This window comes from Podarcis liolepis, assembly GCF_965112155.1.
Source record: "Podarcis liolepis genome assembly, chromosome: 13".
NCBI classification, from domain to species: Eukaryota; Metazoa; Chordata; class Lepidosauria; order Squamata; family Lacertidae; genus Podarcis; species Podarcis liolepis.
The window spans coordinates 57,504,154-57,532,141 of NC_139573.1; the positions used below are offsets into that span (position 1 = coordinate 57,504,154).

Sequence of the window (27,988 nt, forward strand, 5' to 3'; positions counted from 1 at the left end):
AAGAATCCACAGCTCCCTGCAATTTTATGCAGAAAGAAACATTACAGAGTTTCTAAAAAGGGTGAGAGGACCTGGCTGGTCTGCTGCAGGTGGACAATTTGGGGCAAAATCAGATGCAAAAGGCATGGAGTGAACTTGACATGGATTTGGTAAACAGGCTTGCATGTGTAAAATCACACAGGAAGGTAGCACAGAAAATGCAATGCCACGAATTCCACAGGCTGCCCCAAGACGAAATGGGCTTGAAGGAGAATTAATTGCCTATTAGGGGACTGGAGGGAAGCCCCCCTCAAGCAATTGTTGGGAGAGGCCCAGTGGACACAACATTTTTAAGCCAAGGGGATCTCCCCGCCCCCCCCCCACTGGCCATGGATCTCCTGGGACACAGGACTGCGCTACCTTTTGCAAAAGCACCATTTTGCAGGTCACGATGGGCGAGAGAGAGAACGCTTGCTTTGGAAAGTGGGGTTCTGCAGAGCCTGTGTCTCTGAGGTACAGCAGGCACATTCCCAGATTCGCTGGGTGTTTTTCATCACACCTGGAAGCAGAGCTTCCTGGAAACAGAGCTCTTGAAGGGTGGGGAGGTGGGAGTTTATCATCTTATTTTCCACCTCTGGCACAGCGGAGCTTTAAACAAAACCCAACAGAAAGAATTGAAAATATCCTACAATCTAACAACAGGGCAGGATTCTTTGCATGCAGCTGTTAAAATCCAGAGGGCCAAGGCAGCTTCACCACAGAATCACAGAGGGGAACCCTGGCCAACCCCCTGCAATCCAGCCTCCTCCAACTTGCCTAGGGGTGGGGGTCCTCAGGCAGAGGTCCCCATTCTCCATCCATCTGGCCCGCCAGACTCTGCCCAGGTTCCCTCCCCCTGCTCCAAGCAAATGCCCCTGAGCTGTGCCCATTCCACTTTCTCAGCTAGAGGGTGGACAGGTGGGGAGAGGCATGGAGAAACCTCTGCTCTTTTGCACAGCTGTACAAGAGCAAGAGCAGAACTGGTGGCTCCGCTTACTTTGTTCCTTTGGCTCCTGCCCACCAAGGGCATGTGGGCCGGGGGCATTTCTGGCTGAGCCCAAGAATTGGCCAGGCAAACTTTTCTGGCGGGGTGCGCCACAGGGAAATAGACCACACCAAGCAGCAGCCCCCCACTGCCCCGTATCCACAACACACACAAAAAGGTTTCTGCAGATTAGGCTAACAGTATCGTTTACATGCAATAGCCCAGATTTTTGTACAGAAACCTGATTTGTTGATTTTGTTCCCTTTATATTTTTAACACAACTATCTATGATTAATGAATACCTGAACCTCCCTCTCTCTTTTTGCCCTGCAGAGGAGGGGACTCTTGGGAAGGGAACATGGAAGACACAGAGCATTATGTGCTGGAAAGACCGGCGAGTGCAGTGCCTGCCACATTTAGGAAGATATTCCTATTTCTGGCTGGGCACGAAATCCAATCATGCTCAAAAGCAGTGTTTTCACTGCAAGAGGTGGCATTTGAAGCGCAGCGTCAAAGCCCTTTTGTTCATTGGCAGGCTCTGGTAAACAAGCAGCTCTTGTTATCTCCCCTTTCAGAGACACACCTGCGATGGGAGGAAACACCAGGGCAGCAGCGCACTGGAAGCACACAAAGAAAGCAAGAGGTTTGCTGCCACCAGAGGCACCAGGAAAGGGTTTGTGAAGATCCGAGGACTTGCCACATCGAACGGGCCACAACTGGCCCACCAAGGCACTGCCTCCTCTTCCGGACCTTTTTAGCAGCCCCTAGATACTTCCTTTGTTGCTCTAATGGAGTGGCTCCCAGCTGGTGGTCCACGGAACCCAGGGGGTCCACGTGATCCACCCAGGGGATCTGTGGCACCATTCACATAACGAAACCTACCATGGAGATATCCACATTTTCCAAAGTAGAGGGTCCATGGTTTGGCTTTGGAAAAATAGGGTCTGCAGTACTTAGCTAACTGGGAACCCCTGCTCTAACTAATTTGACTTGTTAGCTCCCCCTCCCCCTAAGAGCAGCCAGTATGGCATGAATGATAGCTGAAAATAAATAGAGGTAAACTCCTGAATCTTCCAACACCTGGCTTCACTCGACGTCCACAAGTTCCAGGGTTATGAGAGAGCAAGAAAAACCTTTCTCTTTCCTCTTTCTCCAGGCCCCACCTCATTTTATACATTTGGCAGGATTCTGAGTTTTTCTGCATAGGATTTAAGCAAAGGGGGGGGGGTGCAAGTTAGCAGTGGTTCCTGCACTGGAGGGGCCTGGACTAGAGGACCCTTTCAGTCCCTTCCAACTCTACGATTCTATCCTGCCACCTCTTACTTGACTTTTCACTGAACTGAAAAGTCTCCGGCACTTTGAGATTGAGTCAGTCACATGACGTGGTTCAACCGAGGCGACATTTGCACAATGGCGTTCTGTAAGAAGTCTCTTGGACCCCCTTATGCCCAAGGAAGCTTTGTGTGTGCCCTGGGGAAGAATGCAGAACCCCCCCCCCCCAATTCAGAAAAGGGCGCCATTCATGCATGCGCAACGCATTAGTGTGCCTCTGAATGCCCATAAGAGCTTTCGTTGGTCTTTGGCACAGACAGGCAGGGGCACTTAAGTTCTAGTCTTCGAAAGCAGGATACTCTCCCGCTCAGAGTCGGAAGCAGCAGCAGATGCCTCAAAAGCATCCCTGAACCTCCCACTTGAGCATTTCAGAGGCTGAAAACCTTTGGCAGATAAGCTGCCAAAATACTTTCAGGGAACACAAAAGGACACTGTGTAATGGGGCCTTGGAAGAGGACTTCTGAAAAGTCTTGTCAACGCTCACGCTACTTTTCTTTCCCTCTTGTCTTTCTTTTTCTCCTCCTCCTCCACCTCCTTTCATCCTTCTCTGCATCCATGGGGGAGAAGGAAGGCCAGGATCAGCCCCCATCCAAGGGGGCGGGCAAAGAGACGGAAACAGAGAAGACTGCGCAAGATAACACTCTCTGATTCTATTGGGGGGGGGCTGGGGGTGACCCAACATCTGTGTTGGGGGTTGCAGATTTCCCATCACGGGCATCTGGTTGGCCCCTGTGAGAACAGGGTGCTGGACTAGCTGGGCCCCTGGCCTGATCCAGGAGGCTCTTTTTGTGTTCTTACTAATTAAGGGGAGGGGACAGCAGCACACGGCAGGAATAAGTCCCGTCAAGCCCCCCCCCCACTAGTATGGCTGGGAAGGCATAAAACTGAAAGTGCTCAGGTGCCGATGAAGGTGCAGCAATAGACCCATGGGACCAGCAAGCCACCCACAAACACATAAGCTGTACTGCAGGCCCAGTCCACCCCCCATTCCCCACCCCATGGGGTTTCATTTCCCCGCAGGAGAGAGACAGCCACCCAGCACCCCAAAGCTACTGTGGACACCCCCAGCCTTCTCCAGTGGGATGTTTTGGGGGGTTTGTTGAAAAGCAGGGTCTGACTGAGATGGACCTTTGGTTAGATCCAGCAAGTCTCTTCTGATACCTGCAAAAATGACCCACCACTTAAGGGCTGGGAATCTGATCAGCCAAAAAGGGATCTGGTCAACGAATCCATGAGGCACCGTCAAGGAACACGGAAGCATCTTCAAAGCCTTAATGTTGTGGGAGCAAAAAAGGTTTGAAAAACATAGTAATTATGGGGTGTGGGGGGATTATTAGCTCCTATCATCAAGGGAAAAGGATATTAAATAAAATATTGAAATCTGCACAGTAGTATTCTTGGAATACCCAGCAGCATTTGTACACAGCTGGTGATTGTTGTATTAAAACTTGCTGTTATTATTATTGACAAGTAGATTTTTATCTTCCGGAAGGAGCTCACCAGGGTGACCAAAAGCAGGGAGTCCCTGATAGGAAGCCAACGGATCACATCTGGTGGATCACTTGAGCAGCACAGCCACCTCCGCAAGCGCATGCCCATTTTTAAAAGTCTGATGGCCTAAACCCCCTCTTCCCTCCCCCTCTCATGAGCCTAGGTTGGGTCTGAGTGCCAGGACCTCTCCTTTGCATGCAGACGCTCCCAGGTTTAAAACCTGGCATCTCCAGGTAGGGCTAGGAAGGTCTCCCGGCTGCAGCTCAGAAGAGCTTCCAACACTCAGTGTAGGCCATACTGAGCTAGATGGACCAGCAAAGCCCAGCACAACTGCCGGGGGCCGACCCTGCCAGCCTCCCCCGGCTCTGGAGCAGGCCATCTCTGAAACTAATAACCCCTAAAGATGGTGCGTTGGAGGGGGCAGCTTTGGCCAGAAGGGCAACAAGGGCCACCAACTTTGTTCCAGTTTCGTTCCAAGAAAAAGGAAAGTTGAGCCCTGCCAAAGAAGGGAGCAGGGGAGCCTCGTCCCAGAGTGGTGCCTGACGCTTTGTGAGCAGTGGAAGGCAGAGACCGCAAGCTCAAGGAGAGGCACCAGGACCTGGGGCAGGATGCGCATGTCCCAGACTCAAGATGCTCCACTGAGACCCCTCCAAGAGGTGTTTTTTAATTGCTCGTGGAAGAAGACACCAGCCAGCTCAGGAGAAGAATATTGATCTCCAGCCGTTACAGCGGCAGCACAGACTTCCTGCGTTTGTAGTAGAAACAGCAGCCGGGGTTCCAGGAGCAGATACAGGCACAGACAAAGTGCAAAGGCAGAGGCATGCGGAAAGTGACATTTAATTAAAATATGAGCCAGGGCTCTGCAGCTGCAGGGAGACGGCAGAGGAGTGAGAGGGCAGCTGAGCAGAGGAGGGGGGGCTTGATTCATAATTTAAAGTAAAGCCCCATGCTCCTATAAACACAGAAGTGGGGGGAGAGAAATTGAAGATAAAAAGACCATCACCTGACACAGCTAAAGAGAGGGCACAGATTGAGTCTGGTCACGACCCCTTTTGTGGTCCACCTTGCTTTGCTGACAGACAGTGGCAAGGAAGGCTGGGCCGAGTTGCTCTGTTCCAAGAAAACATTCCCAGGCTATAAATCCAGGCTGGGCAGCCAAACAAGGCTGGGCAGCCAAAGTGGTACAGAAGTCAGAGTGTCGGACTAGGACCTGGGAGAGACCAGGGTTCAAATCCCCACGTAGCCATGGAGTTCACTGGGTGACCTTGGGCCAGTCCCTGCCTCTCTGCCTAACTCACCTCACAGGGTTGTTGTGGAGATTAAAGGAGGAGGCAGAGAACCACATACGCCGCCTTGAGCTCCTTAGAGAAAAAGGTGGGATATAACTTGTTGGCATCCGTCTGTCTTGAGAGACAATGGAGTGCACGTCTGGGGGTGAAGTCAAGCCATTGTGTCAGCAGCACTGAAATGAACCCCCCTCCCCCAGGCACAAGCCTAGGCAGTGTGTACAGAGGTCCTGGGCAGCCCAAACACAAGACCCGCTCTCGGCCACGCTGTTGTGGTCCAAAAGAAAGCAGAGCCAGACGTGTTGCCAGTAGGAGGCAAACCAGGCACCCTCTGCCTTAGAGTCTCCACCCTGGATTTGTGGAGGGTTTCCTCCTGAGCCTTTCTTCTCCTGAAGATATCCTGCCAGGCGGTTAAGGTTTAAGAGTTTTCCTTCTGCTAGATGGGCTCCTTTCCCAGGCGGACGAGCCCCATCTGCCCCTCACTTCCCTCTATGGCAGGGGCAGAAACTGCTTTCTTGACCGTTGGACTCACCCACTATTGGTTTTCCTTTACTCCTTTTAAAGGGAGATATATAAAAACCTCCTTTTGCAGGACCAGCTAGTCCCCAAATCAGAGTTGGAAATAATGCTCCGCATGCTCCATAGCTCAGGGATATTAATTGCTTCTAAAACTTCACTGCTTTGCACACTAATGCTGCCTGGTATGAAAAATATATAAAATCATATATTAAAGGGGAAGGGAGAAATCCATTACTAAATTAATCAGCAGCGTGAGAGAAGCGCTTTCCCCCCAGAGACGGAGAGGGCAGGCTGATTTCTGCCCCGATCTTTAGCGGCACAGCACTTGAGGGGTGCCTAGCAGAAGAAGTAAGGCGGCCCCAAGGCTTGTCCTCCTGCAGGTGGGAGCAGAGAGAGGAGGACGCAGCTCCGTGGAGGAGGCACCCATGGGCAGGAGTGGAGAGACGGGTGCAAGGTCAGTTACCTCTTTAAAAATAAACCAGGAGTCTGCAGCTGGAGAATTGGCTCTGAGTGAAACATCTTCACCACCACCACCACCACGATCATCGTTGTTGTTATTAGAATTTATATATTGCTCTATACCCAACAAGTCTCAAATGGACAACTGAGGCTCACATCCAGCCCTGGCTCCTTGGCCCTCACTACCCCCTTGAGGCTGCCCCCTCGCCCCGTGGCAGGGACCACAGAAGCCACAACAGTGAGCAGGACCTCACTGCCAAGCTTCCAGACCCACCAGGGGCATAGCACTGGTTGCATTGGGGCACATGTGGGGCACAGACAGGAGACCCTCTGAAGAGATCTACAGGTGAAGGATGCTATACAAATTTAATAAACAATAACGATAACTTATGGAGGGCAACAAGCTCACCGTTCCTGCTGCAAATGCACCACTACGCGAGACGAAGGAAGCCCAGGAGAAACAGGAGAAGGAAAACTGGGAAGAGAGAGGGGTGGTTGTTGACAGCCCCCCAGCCAGCCAGCCAGCCAGTGTGTCCACAGCAGGAGGAGGAAGGCAGAGGAAGAGCCTCAGAAATGCCAACATCCCCTGTGCCTTCCAGCACAGGCGGGAGGCCAACATTAACAGGCTCACCTCTGATGTGAAATTAATACAAAAATTATTCAGCAGCACCGGCAGGATAATAGGATTCTGTGGTGGTGGCAGGCCAGCCGCTGCCACGCTGTGAGGCGGGCTCATTTAATATCGACGGAAACGACGCCAGAGGACAAGAAATAAGGCCCATAAAGATAATTGCCGAGATACTCAGGAGCAAATTAAGTAATCAGAGTCGCTTCTAAATCGTGCCTGGTTCTACGAAGAGCCCTCTTTTCCGATTACCCCAACAACCGTTCATCAGAGGACGGGGAGGAAGGACTGCAAGTCCAGTTCCTCAAATGCTATGCAGGCCACCATTCAATCAGCTTCTCTGCAAGAATATCCTGGGGGACTTTGTCAAAAGCCTTAGTGAAATCAAGATACATGACGTCACATCATTCCCCGGATCCACCAAGGTTGTAACTCTGTCAAAAAAAGAAATGAGATTTGTCTGGCATGATTTGTTTTTGAGAAACCCAGGCTGGGTCTCAGGGATCAAAGCAGCAGAAATGTTCATCTCCAGGCCCGGAAGACGGCAAACACTTGAAGGGAGAAGAGGAGAGAGGGCTCCTGATGCAAGACAGGGCAGGGGGGAACCCCCAACACCCAGCCCTCCGGTTTAAAAACACACATTCATCACTTGAGACTCTCAATGCGCCTTTGCAGCCAGAGAGGTCACCGCAGCCTGCCTCAGCCGGGCTCATTAAATAGACATTTAATCACAGCTTTGGATGGAGAGACAAAGACCGCAAGGAACAGGTGCTTTGATGAGTGACCTTTCGGAACCTATTTTAATGTAACTAGTTTACGGCTTATCTGAAAGGCCAACTCATCAGGAGCCGCAGAGTCACAGCAAAACCCAGGGAAATAATTACAGGGGCCTGAGAAGGAAATAAAAAGGAAGGGGAGGCAGGAAGCAATTCCTTCGGGGCGTTGGCTGCATGGGGCCCTGGCTGGCGAGCACCCAAGTCTCAGCACGGCAGCAAAGGGTCTCCCCACCCCAGCCACAGGAACCCACTGGTAAAGTGTCGCTTATCCGGGCTTCCTCCACCCATCCAAGCCCAGCTCCCCTCTCCACTTCCCACCTGCCCTTCCTCTTCTTCTTATTTGCTAAATAAATATACTTTTCAATATGGCCAGAGAGCATCAAGGGGAAGCAGGAAGGGCCAGCCGTTCTCCCTGCTCAGACAAAGCACAGGCACTCTTCTCTCTCTCTCGCCTTCCGACTGCCACCCTCGCATTTGCTCTCAGCCCAGGGATCCTTCTCCACGCCAAACCCTGGTCAAGCTCACTCAGGGGGCAGTGTTTCTCCATGTGACATGACTCAGAAGAGCACGCCCCCCACCCCACCCACTCCAGTCAAAGGGCTCCCTGCTCCCAGCCCCCACCAACCAGCAAAGGGATGCTGAGCCAAAATAGCAGCAGCCCAGAACCCTCGTGGGACGGAGAGAGCGCCGCTCCTATGCCACCAATGGCTGCACTTTTGCTGGGGGAGGAAACTAGGCTGACTGCCATGACCCCCAAGACTGCAGGCTACCCCTGAGCACCCACCCACTTTCCACTCTCTCCTCCGCTCTAGGGACCTAGATCTCCCCCTTTATCCATTCCTTGGCCACATGGGCTGAGCTCCCTTCAAACCATACATCTGAAACATTACAACGCCACTTTAAGCTTCCCCCAAAGAATTCTGGAAGGTGTAGTTTGTTAAGGGTGCTGGGAGTTGTTAGGGGATAGCTGTCCCAGCAATTTCCCTCCCAGAACTACAATTCCCAGAGTGGCTTCACAATCAATCTCAGTTAAGTGTGTGTGTGGGGGGGGGGGGTGCATTCCCAACAACTCTTGGCACCCCAACAAGCCGCAGCTCCAAAACTCTTGGGGGGAAGCTGCAGCTGTTGGAAATGGTTCCATAGCGATTTAACCCACATGGTGCAGATGTGGCCACAGAGGCACATCTTGGAAAGTGTCCCGCAATGGGAATCGTTACAACTAACACCAGCTTTGGTTTGTGTGAAGGCAGTTGTGAGTCGAGTCCACAGAAGAACCAGCGAGGGGGTCTACTCACACTTGCGTGGCTCCAGGGCCTTGTTTGGGCAGGTGAGGTGCTGGCTGGGCGGGTTCTGTGTCCTCTGCAGGCAGGCCAACATGACTGGTGGCAGGGAGAAGGCTCCAGTGGCGTCAATCCAGAGTGCGCTGCGGGGGACCCAAAAAGACGGAAGAGCGTCAGTCAGCAAACCAGGAGAGAGTCATAGCATCATGGAATTATCTAGTCCAACCCCCTGCAATGCGGGAATCTCAACTAAAGCATCCCTGACAGATGGCCATCCAATCTCCAAGGAAGGAGAGTCCGCCACGCCCCGAGGAAGCCCATTTCACTGTTGAACGGCTCCTACCCTCAGAAAGTTTTTCCTGATGTTGATTCTGAATCTCCTTTCTTGTAACTTGAAGTCATTGGTTCTGGTCCTGCCCTCCAGAGAAGGAGAAAACAAGCTTGCTACATCTTCCATGGGACAACCCTTTAGACATCTCCCCTCAGTCTTTCCAGGCTAAACATACCCAGCTCCCACAACCACTCCTCCTAAGGCTTGGTTTCCAGACCCTTGATCATTCTGGTTGCCCTCCTCTGCACACCTTCCAGCTTGTCAACATCCTTCTTAAATTGTGGCATCCAGAATTGGACAACGTATTCCAGGTGTGCTTTGACCAAGGCAGAAGAGAGTGGGACTATTACTTCCCTTGATCAGGACACTAGACTTTTGTTGATGCAGGCTAGAATAGCATTAGCTTTTTTTGCTGCTGCATCACACTGTTGCCTCATGTTCAGCTTATGGTCTACTAAGACCCCTAGAACCTCACTAGTCAGTAGTAACAGACATCACAGACAGCCTAGGAAAAATGCAGATTGCATCCACACAACAGTTTATTTCCACTTTCATGTTTCCCTAGCTATTACCTTTCACGTGATATTTGAGCTTCCAAACAATGTAAAAGCTATTTTCGGAAATATAGCGTAATATAGTGCAAGTTTAGCACTCATTCCCATGTAATTTGTTTCCAGTAAAAAAATCTGTTGGAAATAACACTGAAATGAGCACTAAACCTGCACTATATTCTGCTAAATTTATGGAAGTGGCTTTTAAGTTGCATGAAATTTCAAATATAATGCAGAAATTAAGAGGGAAATAGTGTGGAATAAACTGCTGTGTGAATGCAGACTAAGTTGTGTGATTCTCCCACTTCAGAGGACCTTGCAAACTGAGTCAATAAGAAGACTGCTAAACAGAATAGCTCAGAGTGCAGCACCAGGCAGCTGAATTCAAGACAAAGGAAGGACATAGGCCTTATGGTGGTGGAGATGTGCTTGAAAGGACGAGGGAGATACTGCCAGAAACAACAAAAGTTGCTGAATGATATTTCTAGGGAATTTCTGAGGCCCTACCCATGACTAACAAAGCCAGAACAATGTATGCAGAATGGCAGAGAGGAAAATAAATTACACCAAATAAGACATATTGTGCATAGTTGCCTAATTTGCATAATGCACACAGTTTGCTGAATCCAGTTTTATTATTGTTTTTCTTGGTGCAGAATCTGGACAGTCTTGGCAACATTATTTAAATTACTTATGCTTAATCACCCCACCCCCACCCCACTGCCTTCTGTCCTAGCCCTGAGTGACTTCCAGAATGGTCTGAGCATACAATTTAAATGTGTGCATCATGGAGGACTCAGCAGGCCGGTCCAAGGACACGACAGAAAGTCAACTATGGAAGTTTTCCAAAAGTGGTTTTCTATCACTTCCTTCTGGATGGGTAGGAACACCAAGTCCCCCCCCCAACCCAAAAAAACCCAGAAGCATCAATAAAAGCTGAAGTGGCACAAATGTGGGCTCTTTCCCCAGCAGCTGACAGAATCCTAAAACTGTCTACTTGGAAGGGACCCCAGAGTCCAACCCCTTGCAATGCAGAAATCACAACCAAAGAATCCTTGTATTTGTTTGATAGGACAGTCTTCCCAACAGGGCAAGTTTTACCAGCAACACCTGATGGGAACAAACAAAGCACAAAACTTTCCCCAAGTTTTAGAAAACACTCAACTCACACTGGATGTCCCCCCTCCACCCGAAAAGTAGCACATGCGTCCCCCAGCATGCAGCATTCGCTCCGCCCTCCCTCTGGCAAAAGGGGAATGCGGGCTCAGGAGCTTTCAGCTGCCCCATCTCAGGCTGCCCTCGAAATCCAGATGATCAAAGTCAAGGCGAGGGGAAAGAGGCCAAGGCCACCGATTTGCTCCTTCGGAGCTCAGCACACAGCACTATCCTTTGGGAAGAGCAGCGCATGGCATAAATTATGCTTCGTTCCTCCCCACCCTGAGTGACGTCTGGAATGGCCTTGCCACTGCAACCGGGCGCAGGGAAAAGGTCGGCTGGCAATGTACAAGGAGCAGACAGTGTCCTTCCGAGAGGAGGTTTCTGTTCCATTACGCTTCCATGCTGAAATTCACTGACAGCTGCTTGTCAGGATGCATATATCACATCACACACAGATCTCTGGCTGCTGGAGGAAAGGCTGGCCTACCCAGGGAGCAACAAGCAAATGTGGGGAGAAGAAAGAAGGGGAGGTCGGCTTAAACCATCAGGCAGCTTGCAAGAACTCAGCATATGCCTGGAAGGAGAGGTTCTCTGATCAGGAAGGCTGCCTGGCTGTCTCCGAGGAAAGGCACAAGTCTCCCTCTTTCCCCTACTGCCTCCACATGTTTCCAGGTGGACTGACTTAAAATTAAGCCAGAGTGGTGTAGTGGTTAAGAGCGGTAGACTCATAATCTGGGGAACCGGGTTCGCTTCCCTGCTCCTCCACCTGCAGCTGCTGGGTGACCTTGGGCCAGTCACACTTCTCTGGAGTCTCTCAGCCCCACTCACCTCACAGAGTGTTTGTTGTGGGGAGGAAGGGAAAGGAGAATGTCAGCCGCTTTGAGACTCCTTAAAGGGAGTGAAAGGCGGGATATCAAATCCAAACTCTTCTTCTTCTTGCTGCAAGAATTAAGATGTCTGGTTTGTTACTCCAGAAAGCCTCACTGGAACCCAGGAGCAGCCAGAGCCGGATTTCCCATGGCCCAGAAAGTAAACACCTCAGGGGCTAAATTAGGGGTGAGAAACCTGTGACTTTCTAGACACTGCTGGATGCACCTCCCACCATTTCTGACCATTTGGCATGTCGGCTCAGGGGGGTGGGAGATGGGGGGGTGTCACAGGTTCCCTCATCTTGGTCTAAATATTAACCAGTGCAACAAACATACAAAATATTGATGTACAGTTAACCTTAAAAGGTCACACTACTTCTTTTAAATGGAAAAACGGTCTTTTATCGGTTACAGCCGCATCTGTTCCAATTCTACAGACAGAGACTCTCACCTAAGAGATCTACAGCAAACCTTTTCAGAACTAAAATACCCAGCAGATGAAGTTAGACAACAGATCAACAGAGCCAGACTGATACCCAGAGAGAACTTGCTGCAAGACAGACCCAAAAAAGAAAATAACAGAACACCTCTAGTCATCACATACAGCTCCCAAGTTAAAACAGTACAACGCATCATCAGAGATCTACAACCTCTCCTGGACAATGACAGTTCTCTTTCTCAAGCTCTGGGAGGAAGACCTTTCATTGCCTACAGACAGCCACCCAATCTTAAACAACTCCTAACCCACAATAATACTACAACCATACTTAACACGGACACTGGCACCAGAGCCTGCAATAAACCCAGATGCCAACTTTGCTGCCACATACACCCGGACAACACCATTACTGGCCCCAACAACATCACACATACCATCTCGGGACTATTTAATTGCTCATCGTCTAACATTGTGTATGCCATCAAATGCCAGCAGTGTCCTTCAGCTCTCTATATTGGACAAACAGGCCAAACCTTATGCCAAAGAATAAACGGACATAAATCTGACATCAAGAATCACAAAACAGAGAAACCAGTAGGAGAACACTTCAATCTCCCAGGACATTCTATACAAGATCTCAAAGTAGCTGTTTACTACAAAGGAATTTCAGAAATAGACTGGAAAGAGAAGCTGCTGAATTGCAACTCATTACCAAACTTAAAACCATGGAGAGACCTGGCCTGAACAGAGACATTGGATTCTTATCTCATTATACATGACTAAGCCATTTCTCACCTTCTCACCCCTTGCCTTTTCCTGTAAGACCTATTACAGTCGTTAAGAGTCGTCAACAGGCTTATCTCAGCTATCTGCCAATCTCCCATTCCCACCACCCTTCTGAGTAACACCCCTCCCCACCTTCTCACTATATAGAAGGATCTGGCAACTTCTGTTTCAGTGTATCTGAAGAAGTGTGCATGCACACGAAAGCTCATACCAAGAACTAACTTAGTTGGTCTTTAAGGTGCTACTGGAAGGAATTTTTTTATTTTGACTATGGCAGACCAACACGGCTACCTATCTGTAACTGGTCTTTTATCTAGATATCTTAGATAAAAATTCATGGATTTTATTTTAAGATATTATGACTGAAAATGTTTGGGCTGTATCATATTCAGATTGCATTTTTAAAAGTTGTTCCTAAGGGACACTTCATAGGATGGGCATTTTTGAAATATGAGGTTTTGTTTTTTTTAATTGGCCTTTGATCTAGATAGCTAGCTATGTGATCTTCCCTAACATATTCCTGGTCTAAGCCCAGGCATCATAAATAGGCTTGGAGCAGATTTTCCTCTCTTTAGAACAACTGTGCACTATTTCTTGGAACTTTACTACCATGATTGTAGGTGGGGAATTGCATGTTTAGATTCCCTCTCATTTTTTTAACAATAAAATAATCCTTACACTTAGAAAATTAGCAGGTAATGGTTAAAGTTGGAGCTACAGCCTTCCTCCCTTAGCTGCTCATTTCTAAATGCAGGGATGCCGTCTCTCTCCGTCGATGTTTTCTTTAACCACCAAGAGCATAAGACAGCTCAAAACATTTTAGTGCCCAAGGTAAAAAGACAAAATAAATGGTGCCCCCCCATACACACAGAGATAACTAAATGGTTGCTGCTCTTTGCCCTTTGATGTTAACCCCCTAGTTCAGGTGTCAGCCGTGGGTCGGTCCACCATCCCTCAGACCATGTGGTGGGCCGGACTATATATTTTTTTGGGGGGGAATGAACGAATTCCTATTCCCCACAAATAACCCAGAGATGCATTTTAAATAAAAGCACACGTTCTACTCATGTAAAAACACCAGGCAGGCCCCACAAATAACCCAGAGATGCATTTTAAATAAAAGGACACGTTCTACTCATGTAAAAACATGCTGATTCCTGGACTGTCCGTGGGCTGGACTGAGAAGGCAACTGGGCCGCATCCGGCCCCCGGGCCTTAGGTTGCCTACCCCTGCCCTAGTTGTACCACCTTCCCCAAAGGGGGGCCATTTTTTAAAAAATGCAGCCTGCTAATCTGCAAGCAGTGAAGTCCCAAATATCAGGGTCCTACGTGACTGCTGTCCATATGAAGATCAGCTCTTTGTCCTGGGCTCAGATTAAACCCTGCAGCGGATCTCCACCCCTTTCTTCCTGATCCTTCAGTCTGGACTCCCACCCTTGCGGCTTTCTAGCTCTCTCAGCATGGCAGGCGCAGGAGCAGCTTGTGTGCAAATCCCTTTTCCTTACCATCAATTCTGACTGCAGAGGGAACTGGAATAAAACAGCCAACAAAGTATTTCCCCCTGCTGTCCTGCTCTGCTCTGGGTGACTTTCAAACAATTCATGGTAACCTTTTTGGGCTGCTAATTAGAAGCAACCTCCTGAGAAATGCTGGAGGGATGGGCGGAGCGTAACAGGGACGAAGCCAGAAGAACAGGTGCAAGACCTGCAGCTACTCCTTTCCCTCTGCCTCGCACCAAATCTCCTCCTTTGGATATGCCAAATGGAAGCAGGCACCATTTCCCCAAGGCTGCCAGCAAAACGTCCCCAGGAGAAATTACACAGGTGGAACTAAGGCAGAGTGGTGGTAAGGGAAACAAAAAGAAAACCTAAATTGCGTGGGATGCAACATCACAGAAGGCAGTCAAATACAACATTTCCTGTTTGTCCAGAGTAGACCCACAGGGAGATATTACTCCAGCCAGGAGGACTTTCTGTCACACCTGTCTGGAGCATCCTCCTCCTACAAGTGACCACGTAGATGGGCGTGACCCTGGGAGACCCCATAAAAGGGCTGGTCACACATCCATCTTCCCTTCTTCTTCGCTTTATTCCATCCTGATGCCCTTTGCTGTCTGCTGGCTCTCAGCCAGCAGCACATGGGCTCAATCCCTATATGAGATGAACCCACTCTCTCTCCTGTCACTACAAGCTAAAGCCTGCCTTCAGGGAACCTACTGTGAACTGAATGTAAGTAAACTTCTGGTTACTTTTCAAAGAAGATTGTTGTGCAGACAAAGTTTCAAATTAATAAAGCTGAGGGAAAGCAGTTGCAATCCCATGCTGCGCTAACTCCATTTGCATGGAAAGCAAACAAAACCGCCAGCGGTCCTCGAGGAAAGTGCCTGGCCAAAATGGGGCGGCTGCTGGTCACCCCTCCTGGGATGTTTCTGCGGGTGGGAGCCCAGAAGGGGCCACGGCCGGCCCTCGTCCCGCCCAGAAGCGCAAGGAAGGGTGCTGGGGAAAGGCAGGGAAGTTCCCTCCTGCTCTGGCGTTTTGCCCCCGGCACGATTCCCCCCGGGGACATTTCCTCATCACGGCTCATGAAGTGGGAGACTGCACACCGCCCGTCCCCTCTGACTGGAGTGAACTGGTTAATGGTTATGTCAGTACGATTTAGCCCAACGTCCCTCCCCCTGAACGCAGCCGACAGGCGTGAGCGGAAATGGCTGGCCGTCTCCTCTTCAGGCTGATAAATTAGCATGGACAGCAAGGAATTGCTCGCTCTCAGCCTCCCTGCGGATCGTCCTCCTCCCTTCCAAACAGACTTGTGTCCTTTGCTGCCTCGTGACTCGTCCCCCAAGAGAGAAAAGGCAACCTCAGGAGGGAACTCTGGCCTTCAAAGAGGGGGCAGGCAGGCAGGGCAGCCATGAGCGCCTACCCCAAGAGTCACCTTCCCTTAACAAGGGCTGCTATCACACAGTAAATTTATGGGCCGCCTTTTCTTACCAATGGCAACTCAGTGCATTGCAGGGGGCTGGACTGAGTGACCCTCGGGGCCCCTTCCACCTCTACAGTTCTAAGGCAACTTGCAAGCAAGCAAGCAAAAAACCAGACGGGTACATTTAAAACCAAGGAAGGAAGGAAAATACATTTTCAAAGCACCCCACCCACCCAGATCTCATAATGGAATGAAACAACTACTGAAGGGGTCTCTGCACACATGTTCAGAGGCAGCACTTCATGTCTCTGGCTTGCGCAGCCAGCTCAGCACAGGCTTGGGCTCAAACAGGGTTTTATGCTGCCTGCAACCTTTGCTGCTTCTTGCTGTTTATTCTGCCCTCTGTCCCTCCCACATTCCTCTATGGGAGGTCCAGAGCTAGCAACACGAAAATGGGGCCTTCTCCGTGATGGCTCCCCACTTGTGGAATGCTCTCCCTAGAGAGGCCCTCCTGGCGCCATCATTACGCATCTTTTGGCACCAGGCAAAAGCGTTTCATTTTCACCAGAGCTTTGGTATTTTAACTACCTGTGGCCCCTTGGATGGGTAGGATATTTTAATCCTGCCTTTTAAAACCATGAATGTGTTTTCTATTTTTCCATGCTTTTGTTTTGTGATGGTTTTAATGTATGTTATCTACATATTGTTGCGAGTTGCTTTGGATTGCAATGGCAAAAAAGGTAGCTAGTGAGTTTAAAAATAATAATGATAAAAGTATTTATTTTTTAATGACTGTATATATGCAGGCTTTAAAATAGTTTTTTAAAACACAGTTGCTGCACAGCAGTATGCACTTAGACACTTTGTGGTTTATTATAAGAACAACAGAGGCAATCTCAACACAAATCCTGCTTGTGGGTTCTTGTCCTGTGGGGAGGGAGGTTCAAGTCCCTGCATCAAAACCAGGTCACACTGGTGCCACTTATAAATGTGTGCATATTATATCAGATTTCATTGAAAAAGTAAAAAAGAATGAGTAGCTAAAAACTGAGCTAGTGGAGAAACAGCAAGATGTAGAAAACCAAATTTAAAAATATTGAAAAGCAAAACACCCACAAAAAGGAGAAATCAAACCAGTTCCAAAATGTACATTTTTTTTACTCCTAAACAGTTTTTACAAGTATACATTCCCCCCCTCTGCCCGTTCTTGTAAGCAATCAAGGCACACAGCACATGTGGTGTGCCAAAGTTTGAACAACTGTTCCTTGTGCGTAGGGAAACCTGACTTGATTTCTGGTATTTTTCAAAAACCAGAGAAGTGTTTGCACCTTTCTGAAGCCATTCCCACAGGGCCAGTTGGGCTGAAGAGGCTACTTCCGCCGTCCCTTTCTGGACCACCTCAAAGGATCCATTTCTCCTTCAGCCAAAAAGTTCGGCAAAAGCATGCTACACTTGCGAGGGAAAGGTGCGCAGAGAGAAAAGTTATTTAATCCTGAACAGGTGCCTGGAGTTGCCAAATTGGTCCACTTTCCTCCTAGTAATGAAGTATTCATGAATAAAAGCCTTTTTCACTATTTTTCTTAAGATGCTAATTTCACAACAAGAGTTCGTTACCATGTAATTATCCCAATCTTGTATTTCCCCATCTGTAGCAGACTCTCTCTAAAAGCAGAAGACAATCACACAACCACCTTTCATCACTGACTATTTTACTTTCTGCAAAGGTACCTTGAAAGAAGTGATTTTCCTCTGAAAGGGACTTTTATTCTGTTTCAAAACCAATTTTCTCCTATTACTGTCTTTAAGAAAAGGAGCGAGACACAGAGAAAGGAGCATTCGTTATATGTCCCTCGTTAATGCAGCTCGTGGTAAAAAGCAGCGATATCCATTTCCCGGCTTTGATTTCTGGTAATTTTAAAATATGATATCACAATCAGTCAGAAATTATGTAGTTGGAGAGAAGAAAATACATATACGCGCACACATCCGAGAACAGAGCAGGGCTTATTTGGGAATTGAATACACTTGACTGATAAGCCAGCCAGCTGCTCACCTCCACAATGCCAGGATTACAACCTTGGCCTGGTCATACAGGGAGCTAGCAAGCAGCTAGAGCGCTGGGAAGCAGATAAACTCCACAACAACAAAAGCCACAAGGAAGGCATACAGAAAGAGGCAGGAGGTGGGGTTTTTAGGGCACAATCAGATGCAATTCATGCAAGGTGCAAAAAACCAGCCAGAGGGATGCATGTGCTGCAGATTTTGCAGGATGGGGCCTATGTTCCTCTCACTCCTGACACTCCCAGTTTGCACATCACTCTAGGCCCACCAGTGAGTTCCCAGAGAGAAGACCAAGGCCACACAAGGCTCCTCGTGGCTCCTGCGGCCACTCCCCAGGCACGGCTGAGCCACGGTGGGGCTGTGCCACGGGGCTGCGCCTGGACTAGGTCCATAGTTTCCAATTCTCGGGTGGGTCCTGTGTCCTGAACACAGCAGAATGAGAAGCCAGTGCTCCACCAAAGCATTTCCAAGGTCCTAGGTTCAATACCTGGTCGCTCCCAAAGGGTGGGGAGGCCAATGCGCTCTATGTGGGGCTACCCTTGCAGACAACTCAGAAACTTGCATGGGTCCAAAATGCAGCTGTCAGATTACCAGCCGGTGTTGTTTAGATCCACATAACACCCGATTTAAACAAGCTGCACTGGTTGCCAGTTCAATTCTGGGCCCAATTCAAGGTGCTCACGTTAACGTCCAAAGCCCTAAACAACTCATGCCTCCAATATCTGAAAGACACCCTCCTTCCCTACAGACCCACCTGGGTGTTGCCATCAGCAGAGGGGGAATTCCTAGTACTTTCTCCACCCTGAGAAGTGGCAGGGAGTGGTGGCCTGCGAGTGGAGGGCCCTCTCTGTGGTGGTCCCTCAGCTGAAGAACTTCTGCCCCCCAGAGGTGCATTGTCATAATGCAGTTCCTGGCAAATGCAGAAGATGTGCCTTTTTACCCTGGCATTGGACATTTGGAAATACAGATTTTCACAATCCACCCTATTTCTGTGACTGTAAGCAGCTTTAAACTTGCTTTTATTACTGTCTTTTAAGGTTGCACCCAGCCCTGGGACCATAGGGGGGAGGGAAAGTGACCATAATAATAATTTTAAGTATCAAGAATGGGTCAGGCCACTGTTGCTTTGTCCAATTGTGCTGGTGTGTGTGTGTGTGTGTGTGTGTGTGTGTGTGTGTGTGTAAAAATAAAACATTTTAAAATTATTGTTTTAATTGCTTTTAAAAAATGATTATCCTTTCTATGTTTTTAGCTTTCCCAGTTTTCTCTCCGTTTTTGCATTTTTATCCATAAGCTGCCTGGAGTCCCGGTCTGGGGAAAAGGCAGAATGTAAATAAATAGCAATAACAATAGCCCTGGAGTAGACAGATACAGCGTTCTTTATTTGCAGAGCTGAGATGCTCCCTGAAATAAAGGCGCCCGCCCATCCCCTTTCCGCAGCGCTTCTCCTGCACAGCCATGGCGCTGCTCCCATCCCTCGCCCGCCCTCCTTGTCCTAAGCCTCATCCCACCTGCCGTCTCCTCCAGCTCTTGATGACCAGCCAACAGGTACTTGCCATCTGGGTCTCTGGCAGGAGGGTGCTGCTGCTGCCCTCCCTGCCCGCCTGGCGCTTTGTCTTAATCCTCCTGGCAAATCCACAGGCAGCCCTCCTCTCCCCCGAGACCAACGCTGCCACCTGGAGAAGCCGGAGCAAAGGCGGCTGGGGAAGAAAGTCTGGGGAGCGAAAACTCTTAGAACTGCAGCTTCCTATTTTCCTCATCACACAAAGAGTGATGTGCTACGTTATGACAGACCTCAAACCTGAGAGGTGACCCACTCCTGGAACTGAAGACAGGGCGCAGGTTAACGCAAAACCACTTGCCTCTTATATCCGTATGGTAATAAGGTCAAGCTGGTTTGCACGGGGGCCTGCCAGGCTCCCCATCGGATTGGCTCATCTGCTGTGATGTCATGGAGCATGCACAGACAGACCCAAAATTGCTCAGCAACCATGCGAGTGCAAGGAAGCATCAGGGTCTCTTTCCATGCAGTTCTGCCTGGAGGGACCCTATTGCAGACCAAGGGCACGCATGGCCAGCCAGAGAAAAAGGGGGGCAAAGCAACAAATGCAAATTTTAGCTTTGCACGGCAGCAACACTTCTGAATGCCAGTTGCTGGAAGCCCAAGGAGGCAAGAGTCTCTTCCCCCAACAGGGACCTGGCTGGCCACCGTGAGAACAGGAGGCTGTGCTGAAGGGGACCCCGCTGTCCCGAGCCAGAGGGGCTCTTCTGGTGGTCTAGGTCAGAGGCAGAGGAGGGAATGACTGAGGGAGCTTTGGAGGCTGAGGACCAGAGAATGGTGGGAGACCAACTAGCCAAGCTGATCTACCACATCTTTAAGGGGGCACCTTGTGCATTTGGTTTACTCCATCTGCTATGTCCCCCCCCCCCGCCAGGGGTCCACTGCAGCTTCTGCGGCATGAGCTCAAGGTACGCTGCCAGACATGAGCTGCCATGAAACCTATGGAAGGAGCAAACCTACTAGGAACAGGCTAAGCTTTGTACAGAGTGAGGCCATTGGTCTATTCAGCTCAGTACTGTCAAGACTGACTGGCAGCAAATGCTCTCACTTTCAGACCTACCCTACTGCCTCAAAATTGAAAAGCTGCTTGGATTTTGCAGGAAAATGCACCGGGCCAACCGTGGCGGTTGTGTGCCTCGAAATGGGGCAGAGATGGGATCTCCCAACATGGAGTTTAAGCTGCAGGTGAGTTGTTATTATTAGAACATTTATTTATACTCCATGCTTTTCCCCCAACCAGGACTCAAGGTTGCTTACATCAGTTAAAGCAAAACAGACAAAATCCAGAAATCTAAAAACACATCTTCAAATATCTGAAGGGCTGTCACATGGAGCAAGCTTGTTTTCTGCCACTCCGGAGGGGAAGACGCGAAGCAATGGAGCCAAGTTACAAGAAAGGCGATTCCAGCTAAACACCAGGAAGAACTTTCCGAGGGTAAGAAGTGTTTGGCAGTGGAAGGGACTCCTTCTGAAGCTGTGGATTTTTAAGCAGAGGTTGAACAGCCACCTGTCACCTGTGCTTTAGCTGAGATTCCTCCTTTTCTGGAGGTAGGACAAGGTGTCCCTTGGGGACCCTTCTAGGATCCCACCCCAAATGCACAAACAATAATCCTGCAAAACTGTAACCTTCTGCACCCCTAATTCCTACAGGAGTTCCAGCATGAGAAACACCCCCCAAACGTCAACCTAACGTGGTCTGCACATGGGAGGGCCGAGATGGGGCACAGAAGCCAGCTGTCCTGATTGACTGTCATCTGAGGAGGACAGTTCAGAAGGGAAGGGGGCACCGTGCAAGGCCCTGAATCAGCTGATGAGACTTTGAGGCTGATCTGTTCAAATGCTTAACATTAGCTTAGTTAGCTTCATCTGCATCTGAACTAATTCCCAACCACCCCAGATTGAGTTCCAAGCTGGCTCCGGCCAGAGACAGAGCAAGAGACCATGCTCAGCACACAGTTCTCTTCCTGCCCACTTTAGCCAGAGTTTGCTGTCAGGGCTTTATAATATGGACACTGAAAGTGGAGATGGAGGCTGGAGACGCATTTGCAGCCCCTCCAGCTGCTGCTGACTCCACTTCCCACTAGTTCCCTCATCCAGCAGGCCACTGGGACGCAAAACAGCCCAAGAGAGCAAAAGGCTGGAGGATTTGGAACAGGAAAAAAGACTTCTTTACACGGCACATAGTTAAACTATGGAACTCCCTGCAGCAGGAGGCCGGGATGGCCACAAAGTGTGGGTGGCTTTAGAAGAGGACTGAACAGATTTTTAAAGGATAAGGCTACTGATGGCCACTAGTCACAAGGGGTATGCTCTGGAGCCCCCCCCCAAGCTCCCACAACTCTTTGCACCAGGCTCCAGTTGGGTCTATTTGGGGTATTCGGCTCAGATGGAAAAGGACAGCTGACCTTCTGTTTCACCTGAAATAAAGAACTGCCCAACAGCAGAGGGTCACCCTTGCAATGGGTGGCGATGGGAAGGAAGAGAGCCTGCAGGACAAGGCTGACAAGACTCCAGCACCCTGTTCTCACCATGGTCGGCCACATGCTCATTATGGGAAACCTGCAAGCAGGACCCCAGCAGAAGAGCAACTTTCCTTCCCTGCAGTTCCTGCAATGGCTACTCAGAAGCATTTACTGCCTCTGATGAAACTCTGACAGCAGAGATGCAGCGAATGTGATGGAGGTGCTCTCTACATGCAGAAATACAGCCCCCGTCCTTGCAGCAGCCTGGGGGTCCTCATGATCCCACCAGGCCAGGTCTTCCGGGGAGGGAGGAAGGCTTCTCTCCAAGGAGCCACAAATTACGGCTGCATTGGGAAGCCACTGTATGCTTTCACTAGTCAGAAAAAGAGACAGCCTTTTTGAGCTTTCTGCTCCACACAGGCAAAGTTTAAGTGCACCAGGTGTTTTTCAAAAGCATCCAACCTACATGACGCTGATCCCAGCACAAGACACTGCCTTTCTGAGAGTCTTCCCAGCAGGTTTTCCAGAACAAAATTAAATTTCTAGCCATCACCGTTTGTTAGCAACTGTATTTGTGGATCCCCATTTCCTTCTCTGGGTCACTAAACTCACGTGGCAAGGCAAAGAGGCAAAGGGTGCCGTGGGCGCCAACATCCTTCTTATGCCCCCCCCCCATAAATTCCGCTGACAGGTTCTCCTAGAAAAGGTCACATCACTCTTAATTAGCCACAAAACCTCAAACCACCTGAACCTGGAGAGATGCTTTGGTCCCCTTGTCTCCTAGAGCATCTTCTGCCCACCTCAAGAAGAGGCAGTTCTACAGGTACAAGATCTCCGTTGCACCCTGGCCAGCACCCTGGCGAGGCCGGAGCCACCACTGGGCCACACTAAGGCACGCTGCCCGTCAGCACCAATGCCCACAGCTCCTTCTGGTTTTGTTTTCCAGAGGGAGAGAGAAGGGGGGAGGCAGGCATATTGAGAAATGGGGGGCCCTGTGCCCTGCAAGCTGCAGCTCAGAAACGGCTGAGGAGGACCCCTCTTGCAATGAACCAGCAGCCATGGCTCAGGAACAAATAACGCAGTTTTGACATCAATTGTTAAAATCCATGTTGTTTTCAAAGGTTCAGCCTTGATTCAAAATGGTGTCCAATCTTATCCGAGCACAAATGAAAACCTGCCCCTTGATCTCAGGAACCACCATGCCAAATTTGTTTATGGTATCTTAAGAGCTGTCCAAATGCACAGAGAACAGGCAAACAAACAGCTTCCTGAAATATATCGGAAGTGCTGAATCTGGGCTGAGTATAGCAGGCCACCTACAGAAATGGGCTGGGGAGAGAAAGACTCCCTCCCAGGACTCAAGGGCAAGGAAAACTGTGCGTTGCAGGAGGGCTGGATCAGGCCAGGTCCTGCCCCCTTCCGCAGTCATCAGCTAAGTGCCCCTAGGAAGCCACACGGGAAACAGGGCTCCTCTGTGGTTCATCCCCAGGAGCTCATACTCACAGGCACACCGATTCTGAACATGGAGGTTCCACGAAAGGACACCAGACCAAAGGCCCTGCTGGGCCCCTTTCTAGGCCCTCGCCCTAAGTGGCCACGGCCGCCACTTGCTCAGGCTCCCCCCCCCCCCAGGTAGGGAGGCAGCGGCCCAATTGATTTCCAGGGCGAGTCTCTCTCTATGTCCTCCCCGCACACCCTCCCTATTATGCAATTTCACTTATGTGCGCAGGGGCCCAGAATGCAACCCCCACATAAGGGGGGGACGGACGACACTTGTAGAGGGCAAGTCCCTGCTGACAGACATTTCCCCCCTCCTCTTCCAGAGATCTGTGTGCTTTACAGCTCTCTGGGCAAGTGGCTGTCACCAAGCAGCTTGTGGTACTGCATTCCATAAACTTATTATGGGATGTGGGCAAGGGGCCAAGGATCCAAGGAGGCAGAAAGGGAGGGAGGGGGAGTTCCACCCCAGGTTCTCTGGACAAGAAGAGGCATTTTCTGTCGAACATCAATGGTGGAGGGTCTGAATCGCACCTGCCAACTCAAAACAGATCAGCTGAACCTTTTTGCCTTCAGGCTTCCCGTAAAGCAACGGTACAACACAATGCATTCAATATCCGCCACTCTCCGGTTTTTAAAAATAGCTGCCTTTCTAAAAGTTACCCTATGGCAACCAACTGCTTTTTTCAGCTCCCATTTCACAGCCTTTTCTCTTAACGCCTGCTAATTTTGAAAGCCTATCGTTAAAATCGAGGCTATTTATAAGTCCAAGGTCTTTGTGACTTTTTTAATAAAAGAAAAAAAACCCAGCCGACATCTAATGCGCCAATGATAGAACTCTTTGGCACTTTTTCTGACATCCGCAGGCGATAAGATGGGCCTTATCTCCAGCGCTGAAGGTCCCCGTGGCAAGATAATGTTCCGCACAGCTGTCGATGCCCTTCTCTCCCGCCTTGCCCGGCAAGGCTGAGATAAAAGGGAAAGGGGGTGGAGAGAGACACGTTCAGAGCCAGAGAGGCTGCTGGAGAAACGCTAACCAGCCCAAAGACGATTTCTGAAGATTCGGGAACTGCCACAATCTCAACAGGCCAAACAGGTGGCTCCGTGGCACAATGAATAGTGAGCACACTGGACTTCTAGGGATGAAGGGATCAAAATCAGGGCTGCGGAAGGAGATGCGTTCAGGACGCCCACGGGCCCCTGGGCAAGTGAGCAGGGCTATCCGCCTGCCAGTCACACGAGGACATGTGGTTTAAGACTTCAAAGGAAAAAGGCAGGGCTCCCAATTCATCTTCTCAATCCAAGATGTGCATCATAGGCAAATCTTCCAAATTTGGTGCCCCCCCCTACCGATATGCTCAGGAGTTCCCCAAACCCCATCAAAAGCAGAGGTGCCCAATAGCAATGTGCCCAATTCAGATAGCACCAAGTTTCACTCAGGGCTACAACAGAACTTGGCAAACGAAAAGGAAAGTGGTAGTGCCAGAGCATTCACTGACACGGGAGCCAAATCCCCTCTTTGGGACAGCCTTCCCAAATCCCCTCCTGCACAGCCTTCTGCACTTCTATCCCCTTGCACATCTCCTGGCAGGGCTGGCGCAGAAGAAAATCCCAAAAGGTTCTCCCAGCAGGTCAAAAGCTGGGCTTCCTGCTCTGGCACAATCCATGGCAGCCTCAAAGCCATGCCATTTTGGCTGCCTCTGTTCACCTGACAGGAAGGCAGCTATCTTTTCTCCAAGCTCTGTCCCTTTTTGGAATGATGCCTTCTCCCTCCACAGGACCTTCTTCATTACCAAAATCGGTCCTCAGACCATTCAAACATCTCCACCGATACACAACATTTCCCCTGCCTGTTTTTATTTATTTATTCTTAGTCATAATTTTAAATCCATCTGGCAGAAGGTCCATAAACTTCCACGGAATCACATAATTGTAGAGTTGGAAGGGACCGCAAAGGGTCATCCAGTCCAACCCCCTGCAATGCAGAAATCACAGCTGAAGCATCCAGGACAGATGGCCATCTAAGTTCTAGTTATAAACCTCCAAAGAATGAGAGTCCACCACCACCCGAGGGAGTCTGTCCCACTGTCACAAATTTCTTCCTCATGTTTAGTCATAATCTCTTTCTTGCTATTTCAATCCACTGGTTTGGGTCCTGGAGTTGCTCCCTCTTCCATGTGCCGTTCAGTCTTCTCTCCTCTGGGCTAAATATCTCCAACTTCCTCAACCGTTCCTCGTAAGGCTCAGTTTCCAGATAACTGATCCCCCTGGTTGCCTTCCTCCGCACACCTTCCAGCGGTCCACATCCTTCTTCCAAGTGAGGAGCCCAGAAGTGGGCACAGGAATCCAGGAGGGCTCTGACCAAGGCAGAAGAGAGAAGGACTATTACCTCCCCTGACCTGGACCCCAAGTTCCCTTGTCTGCACAGCGCTAGCACAGTGTTGGTGCACAGACAGGTCGTTACGTATAGCAGCCAGGAACATTGACACCATTTCCCACAATGGTTATTTCACAAGTTCATGTTAGTCCCCAGCAACCCTGTGAGGTAGACTGGCTCCACGTCCCCTGGTAAGCTGAATGGTCAAGGGCTGAATCTGGACCCCAGACAAGAGCCAGTGTGGTGTCGCAATCAGAGCATTTGGAGTAGGGCAGGGAACTCCTGGGTTCAAATCTCCGCTCCACCACCGAGCTTGCTGGGGGACAGGCCCCCCCCCCCAGAGCTTATCCTACCCAGCAGGGTTCTTGTGAGGATGTCATTTGGAGGGTAAAACCTCAACACAGAAAATAGTTCTGGTCTGTTTTAAGCCTCATCAGATCTAGCTTTTACCATCAGCCAAGTGTTAAAGCTTCACATTCGGTGGAATCCCATCTGGCAGGCTCAGCAACTCACCAAACTCGACATGACCCGAATTCTAGGGATCTGCCCGTCTTCTCAAAATGTTCTTTTTGGCTTGATCAGGAAAACTGCTCAAGAGCCATTTGCAAGGAAACAAATGTCAGCACAAAAAAGTAGTTTGGAGGCTCCTCGCCCAATTGTTAAACCCAACCTGTAACAACTTTCCGAAGCCAGGCTGTTCTGGCCTTCCTAAGCAGGGGATTGGATTAGATGACCGCTGGGGTCCCTTACAGCTCTACCTTTTGATGATCCAACTGTTCAGGGCGCCAACTGTTCAGCTCCTCACGTCCTCTTCAAAAACCCCAACAACGTCCCAAGAGGCTCGAGGATTCAAGACCACATGGGGCAACTCCACCTGAGCCCACTCCAAGCTGCAACACTGGGAAAGGATAGCAATGCACTCTGCACATGTTCAGAAGGACCCTCTGTTCCTTCCTCACATGTTCCAAGGGTTGTCACTGCTGAATTACTGTGCGTGTTTGTGGTGTGTGTGTGTGTGTGTGTGTGTGTGTGTGTGTGTGTATGTCCCTCCCTCCTCCCCCCAGGTTGCTATGCTGGAAACTGCGGTGTAATTTATGCTCAACCTTGAAAAGGAAAATGAGTGGCGACTCAATTAGCAAAGCTGACAGTTTGGGTGGTAGAATGAGTTAATCTGGGGAAAGGTCACCCCTCTGTAAATTATGGGAAATATAAAATAAAAAACCCAAAAGGGAAAGTTCACTAGCACCTTGCCAACGGCTTGCAATAAAGCACGCGGGGGCCTGTCGGAGGCATGGCTGACCTTCCTCCCTGCCACCCTCCTTCCCCCCCCCCTTCACTTGAAAATGTCTCCATCAGACCCGCCTAATATATTTGGCAGGGGGGGGGGAGCAGCCTGCTTGCTCAGAGAGGGAGAAAGAGAGAGAGACCTGTTAATAATTAAATGTTAATCTAAAAAGCAATTTTAGCTGCCGTTCTGAAGATGTGGTTCAAGATTATATTAGCATGTTAAGAGTCAAGGGTAATTTTCCTCTAACCCCTTGTGTGATCTTTAAAAGCCTGGTGATCTTAAAGAGACACAGACACTGCTGATTAAAAGAGGGGGCTTCTCCACAGATAATACCTGGGGGACGGACGGACCAGGGGCGTCCTCTCCCCCCTCCCCCACTCCGCTAAGCCAGTGATTCCTGGATTGCATGGGGTTGGACTAGATGACTCCTGGGTGTCCCTTTCAACCCTACCATTCTATGGTCCCAACTTTCCTTCATGTATACAATATGGGAGGTCTCCCCAAATCCCTCCTGCTCCAACAGTGGATTTTCATAATACAGCCAGTAACTCCCTTCTTCTGCCTCATTTGCATTAAAAATGCTGTCTCAGGAGCTCTTCTCTGCTGAAGGTGGGCTGTGACTATTGCAAAGCTCAAGTGAGTGACAGGGAGGGAGGGAGGGACAAAGTGGATCTGCAAAGGCATTAAAAGCTGCCATCCCATGTGCTTGTCCGAGGGACGTCACTGGGACTTACTTCTGAGTAGACATGCCCAAGATTGCTCTGCAAGTAAGAGCCCCTATGCCTTTATTTATATAGGAGAGAGTGGTAGATGTTACATCTGAATCTTTACATTTCAAGATTAAAAAGAAAAGCCGCACAACAGGATCAGAAGGCAAAGCAAAGGCACATAATTGGCTGGCAAAATGAAGGAAGACCA

The 27,988-nt window shown here is 49.7% G+C and overlaps 2 protein-coding genes across 4 annotated transcripts in view; both read right to left on the minus strand.

The window, feature by feature from the left end:
• The window catches only part of LOC310691266 (uncharacterized protein), a 96,371-nt gene extending 87,425 nt beyond the window's left edge, over positions 1–8,946 (minus strand). For 2 of the 3 annotated variants that reach the window (XR_014518434.1, XR_014518435.1), the window contains exon 1: positions 8,936–8,946. The gene's annotated coding sequence lies outside the window, so the exon portion shown is untranslated. The remainder of the gene's footprint in view (positions 1–8,935) is intronic. The other variant, XM_083470987.1, reaches the window with a different exon arrangement.
• The window catches only part of FAM222A (family with sequence similarity 222 member A), an 84,865-nt gene that overhangs the window by 28,997 nt on the left and 27,880 nt on the right, over positions 1–27,988 (minus strand). Inside the window, exon 2 of the mRNA XM_083470978.1 lies at positions 8,787–8,914. Within this exon, the coding sequence (XP_083327104.1) occupies positions 8,787–8,868 (82 nt within the window). The 5' untranslated portion in view covers positions 8,869–8,914. The remainder of the gene's footprint in view (positions 1–8,786; positions 8,915–27,988) is intronic.